The sequence below is a fragment of the Patiria miniata genome, unplaced genomic scaffold (genome assembly GCF_015706575.1).
Source record: "Patiria miniata isolate m_02_andy unplaced genomic scaffold, ASM1570657v1 HiC_scaffold_3, whole genome shotgun sequence".
NCBI classification, from domain to species: Eukaryota; Metazoa; Echinodermata; class Asteroidea; order Valvatida; family Asterinidae; genus Patiria; species Patiria miniata.
Genome location: NW_024037069.1, coordinates 5,470,565 through 5,476,564, shown reverse-complemented (window position 1 = coordinate 5,476,564; position 6,000 = coordinate 5,470,565). Strand labels below are relative to the sequence as shown.

The 6,000-nt window shown below is 38.5% G+C and overlaps 1 protein-coding gene across 4 annotated transcripts in view; it reads left to right on the top strand.

Moving 5' to 3' along the window:
- The first annotated feature begins 482 nt into the window (after nt 1-482).
- Nucleotides 483-6,000, top strand: part of LOC119737512 (sodium/calcium exchanger 2-like) — a 73,816-nt gene continuing 68,298 nt past the window's right edge. For 3 of the 4 annotated variants that reach the window (XM_038211931.1, XM_038211932.1, XM_038211930.1), the window contains exons 1-2: nt 483-1,122; nt 3,468-4,236. In XM_038211931.1, coding sequence (XP_038067859.1) covers nt 3,478-4,236 — 759 coding nt within the window. In that variant the 5' untranslated portion in view covers nt 483-1,122; nt 3,468-3,477. The remainder of the gene's footprint in view (nt 1,123-3,467; nt 4,237-6,000) is intronic. The other variant, XM_038211933.1, reaches the window with a different exon arrangement.

The following is a 6,000-nucleotide window of genomic DNA, read 5'->3' as shown; positions in this document are numbered from 1 at the left end:
CCCTATACTCCCATTCATAATCTCATTGCCATTCCTTTTCCTATTCCGACGTATATCCCAATTCCTCCCCCATTAACAGTCTCATTCCCATTCATATTCCCATTACTATTCCCTCCCCTCCATTTCCATTCCCTTTCCCATTCCTATACCCGTTACCATTCCCAATCCCATTCCTATACCCGTTATTGCCATTCCCATTCCAAACATGTTAACTTCCTGGGTAAAACCTTAATATTTATGACGCTGATGGGGGAAAAAAGCAAATTATCTTTTTTTTTATACCGCCACTGGAACATAGAAATTTGCCAATTCACATTGTTTATAAACGTGTTTTCACAACAATTAACCCGACCCTTATAATCGGCCCCTTCCTTGTTGCGCCATCCCAGTAATAATCTGCTAACAATGACGTCAGCCTTAACGACGCTGACGGCGGGCGGTACATACATGTACACAACCTCCGATAGCACGCACGTTGATGAAGGCGGTATCAAACATAACGCACGGACAACGTGTGTGTATAACTGACTACCGATCAATTCTCCAATAAACTGTCTCTGTGTGTGCTGGGGGCTGCACTGGCGACCCAGGTTCTTCTATTGTCATCGAATTGTGAAGAGGTGGATTTTGTATTTTATGTGGTCGTCGATTATGCAAAACAAGTCTTTCACAGCATCAGTAGACTCTCTAAGATGCGAGCTGTGCAACTTAAAAAATTTGTGCTCTCCAACATGGAAACAATATTTTGCGATGAAATTAAAGGCTAAAATACATGAGGAAAATCTAAAAGGTTGACATATAGAGGAACCGTTTCTCTTGCACGACGTTGGATTGTTTTTTAACAGGGAAAATGGTGAAGACGTTTTTTGAACGGATGTATTGAGGATGGTGTCAAGGATTGTTCGGTTTGCGGATCAACGGAGTCTTCGTGTGCAGTTAGCGTGGCAGGAGCGGACAAGCGATGGGGTGTTCGGAGCCAGTTTCCCGCAGGTGACTCTGGCAACGCGCGCTGAGTGAGAGGATCGGATATTGGAGTTTAGTCGAGTGGCAAATATTTTTTGCCAGAATTCTGTGGGGGGGAAAAAGGAATTAATGATCTCGCTTTTCTGCAAGTGGCAAAAGGTAGGTCTGCTGTTTGGTTGCAGATGGACTTATCTTTGATTTGGAAACGGTATTCGAAACATGTTTCATAAATGCAAGGAAAATTGATGAGAGTTTTTGCTTTTTTTAAAGAAAAAGATGGCAAAAAGTCGATATATTTTGTAAAAAAAATTGTAATGTTAACGTGGCTTGATAATTCCACCGTTATTTGATACACTGAAAATGTGTGATTTCCACATTTAAATTACTTCAGAACGAAAGCCCAATTATGTTGCTGAACAAATGCACTTATCATTAGCGTTAATTAAAAATCAAATACGCAAATGCATTAGCTGTGGCAACGTTGCGTAACATCGCGATGGTCCGTGCAATCACCGAGAAAAAAGGTCTTCCGTTATGGGGGATTTCCTTCCGTTTCCCCGCGGCCGGATATGGCTGTGACTCGCTCCAAAATTTCACACCCCGAAGTTGCACCGTATCGTTTTTATATTTTTTTTTATTTCACAATTTCGGATGAAAGTCCCATATCGTATTGTTTTGTTCGTTTGATGTTTTGTCCGTTTACTTGTTGGTTTGTTGTTTATCTTTCAACAGCAAAACTATAAATAAAAGAAAATAATTGATGTTTACAAAAAATCGGAAATAGACAAAGATTACTTAATTTGTGTTTGCTTAACTTACAGCATTTCTTTTGGTTGAAATAAGCATAATGTTAAAAAAGTTATATTTTTATTATTATTATTATTGTTTTTTTTTTTTTTGGGGGGGAGGGGGTGGTTTGACTTTTGTTTTTCAATTTCCCTGTGTTTAAACTCAGAGAACTTGAGGTATACTTGCATTTATGTTTCTGTAAAGTCACAGAAAAAAAGTGAATTTTTTTTTCAGAAGTGAAATTTGGTATCACTAGGAAAATGACCAAACTAAAGATGTTATAAGCAAACAAAATCTTATTTTTATCACATGAGTAAGAAATTCATAGTGGACAATGATTTGCTATAATATTGTTAGACATTAGGCCACTTCCTTTTTTCCTGCCTGCCTTTTTTGAAATCATACATTTGCTATATTTGTAAATTGTTGTCAATTTATTGTCTTTTTGGTTTTTTTGCATGTAGAAAGGGTAATGGCTCCTTAGGACACAAATTTTGTATCAGCAAAAAAATTGAGAAAGTTGAAGAATCAATCCGCAATCTTTGAAAATCTGCCATCTTGGAGAGAAAAAAATGCACATTTTTCTCAAATAGCCCAGACAAGAAACTGTTCTATTTTTTTAATCGGCCTCATCAAAATAAAAATTAATGTGTGCATTGAATGAACCTATTGTGCAAAGATTACTAAATTGGTATTAAAAGAAGTTGTTCCTCAAGATTTTATCTAAAGAAGAATGTGCTTTTTTAATAACAAGAATTTTGAATTGCACATGAAAAGAAATGCAAAAAAATTGTTTAATTTTCTGCCAGTGCTGTATTATTTTGCAAAGTCTACGTTTTGAGGGAGATAAAACTCAAAAATTAAAAATTTCCAAAAATTTTGATCAACAATTTTACTTAATGTTTTTTTAAACATCCCTCGGGCTATGTTTATGGTATGCACCGCACATGAGTAGTACTAAAAATGTCCTTATATGGAGATATAATCTCCTTTTATGGAGATATTCTGCGATGTGCCGCAGAATGCAGCGGTACCTTAAAAAGTGTTCAAAACCAGTCGGTGTTTTATCAACCGTTTAATGAAACCAACCACGTGGCGGGCTTTCGACCAGTAGGAATAGGTAAAATGTCTTAGATATTTCTGAAGATGTTTCAAAACCTTTCTAGAATATTTTTTTTGGCGTGAACTAGATAACTTGTTGATCTTTATATGCTTTAAATCACATCTTATTTCTTTTTGTTTTCAAAGAAAAAGTGACAGAATTTTTTAAGTTCATCCACAAAAAAATACAAATTTGTTGTATATTTTTTTCTGAAGAGAGATCATCCAAAGCAAAACAATTTTTTTTAATTGATCAGTCTCAAATTTCCATACCTGGATAAACCATTTCCAACTTTCTGTAATCTGAAAATTGTCAAACTTCTAGAATGTATGCGGGCTTTAGGATTAACCCTTACAGAACTCAACCCATCAAACCCCAATGGCATGTTTTGTTGGAATCTGTCAGGATGGGTACAGTACTAACTATCAGTCTTTTACATTGGGTTGGCACACCTCCAGAAACATAGTCAGAAATATGTGCGTGCAGTTTCCCATATGGTGTTGGAACTTGCCAGGGTATGCATGGTTCCTAGTAAATCATGCTAGGAAGTTAGAGTTAATATGTGTACTAATTATTCAAAATAACAGTCCTTTTATCTGTCTTTGTGCTTTAGCTGATTCAAGATGGGCAACAATCAGTCGGAAACGCTCGTTAACCACTACACAAATTATAGCAATGGCCAGGTGGTGGAGTACGTACCTTCAAATCAAGAACCCTGCAAGAGTTGGTTGCTGCTGCCGGCCGAAAACCTCTGGTCAGTTCCTCTCCGCGGTATTCTCTACATCACTGCCATGCTGTATATTTTCGTCGGCATCGCCATCGTGAGCGACATCTTCATGTGCAGCATTGAAATGATCACGAGCAAGAAGCGGAAGATTCTCCGCTGGGACTCGGAGAGCAAAAAACACGTGGAGAAAGAGGTTCTCATCTGGAACGAGACCGTGGCCAACTTGACTCTCATGGCGTTAGGCAGCAGCGCCCCTGAAATCCTCCTGAACATCCTGGAGACGTGCCAGCACGTGCAAGACTACGACCCTAACAACCCCCAAGACAGTTTGGGAACGTTTACCATAATCGGCAGTGCCGCTTTCAATCTTCTTATCATCACCGCTATATGTATCTCCAGTGTGCCTTCGCCCGACGCCAAGAAAGTCAAGGAGTTTGGCGTGTTTATGGTGACTTCGGTCTGGTCCATCTTTGCCTATATTTGGATTCTGATCGTCGTGGTTTGGAACTCGCCGGGCGAGGTTGAAATTTGGGAGGCGTGGGTCACGCTGCTGTACTTTCCCCTTCTCGTTATGAACGCTTACTGCCAGGACAACGGATGGTGGATTAAGCGACCTAAGGTGGGCGGAACTGAACCCCAGTCAGGCAGCCAAATGGTGAGTAGAAGTTTGGTTCTAAGCAAAGTTCTTGGACTTGGCAAAGTTCTTCAAAGATGTACTTGGTTCTTCCTGTAATGTTTCGTTGTAACTTTTTGTAGTTTAACTTTTCTTTAAAAAGTTAAGCAACCCCAAGTGGGTGGAGTTGAACACCAGTTAGGCAGCCAGATGGGAAACCATGGTAGCAAAAAGTTCAATACAAAGTTCTTGGTTCTTGCAAAAGTTCTTCATAAAGGTCAAATCATGACAAAGTTCTTAGTTAGTGGTGTGCATTTACGGGTAGCGTGGGAACCAGGCACCCGATTGAAAAAAATTCACGGATACTATATAAAATTCAAATCTCAGAAGTTGCTGTTCAGATTGTTCATAAAGGTCCGCACGATAATACTACCACATCAGTGCATCAATACAGCAAGATACAAGTGTGTACAGTGAGCTTTATAGCTTCACGATGTAAACTGCAACTTCCGCAAGCGTCATAAACATGAAATATGTTTTGTTTTCCCGTATAGCCTGGTTTTCATTTGGAAAAGTCTCTACAAATGACATAAAAAACCTTTCTTTTTCATTGTCTGAGAAGTTACTAAGTACATTTTGTAAAATATAAAGTTGTTTAAGAGTTCTCGATTCCATAATCTGGAACTGGTTTCTGACATCAACGATCGGGTGCTCGGGAACCCGGTTTCGATGCACATCCCAATTCTTAGTTCCTTCAAAGTTCTCAAAAAAAAGGTTTTTCGGTTCTTACTAGAAATTGATTTTAAACATTCTTGGTTCATCCTTTGAGAAAGATCGGGCTGATAGCAAACATTCAGACCCTTCTGGCAAGTGCATTAGTAACAGCAAGCAATTATTAATAAGTTCTTGGTTTACCAAAAAGTTCTCCATAAATGTTCTTAGTTCTTACAAGAAATATCCTAAACTAGAATTGTGTACAATACATGTGGACAAACACAAGCTGTTTCGTCTGTTTGAAATAACCGCCGTCTGTTAGATTTTCATGTGTAACACATCCATGTATACAATGTAGACAAGTTTTTTGTTAAAGCTATAGTCCATCATTTGCAGCAATCTGAAAAGTAACTGGCGTAATTATTGTTGAAAATTGTCGTGACATCGCGTATACATGTAGCTGCAATCAGCTCAGTGAGAACGTGTCTCGGACACTGAATTCAGGCCCAATTCAAAACATGTTTCGGCAACTTTTGATTTGAAATGAGATCCCAGAATGCTGTTTTTCTCGGAATATACAGCTGAAGCTGAACTGAACCTTCATCAGGTTAGTTGTTCAGTATCCTTCATTAGATTTTGAACTCTTTTGTTGCTTCAAACGAACAAAATGCACACATTACAAATGATGGACTATATCTTTAATGGGTACAATAAACAGAACAAAGTACTACCTGTATAACTAAGAATTGAACTTGCTGAAAATAAGGAAATTGGATCAACAGTTTGATAAAACATATTGAATAAGGCCAAAGTCAAGAAAACAACACTGCAAGTACAAGTAATATGAAATCCGCCATATATGGGTCAAAGTACAGCAGTACGTTACCTCCCTCTTTTGGGAATTAACTTCAGGACGTCTCTGCCATGTCTGCAGTCCAGACCAAGAGGCCTCTGTGGACAGGTAGTGAGACCCTGTAACCTGAGTTTACCATGAACTCCGAATGTGTAGAAAGTCTATGGCCACAAAATGCATGTTTAATAACTTGACACCTGATGACGTCATTGTGACAAAATTCTTCTAGGACATCCGTG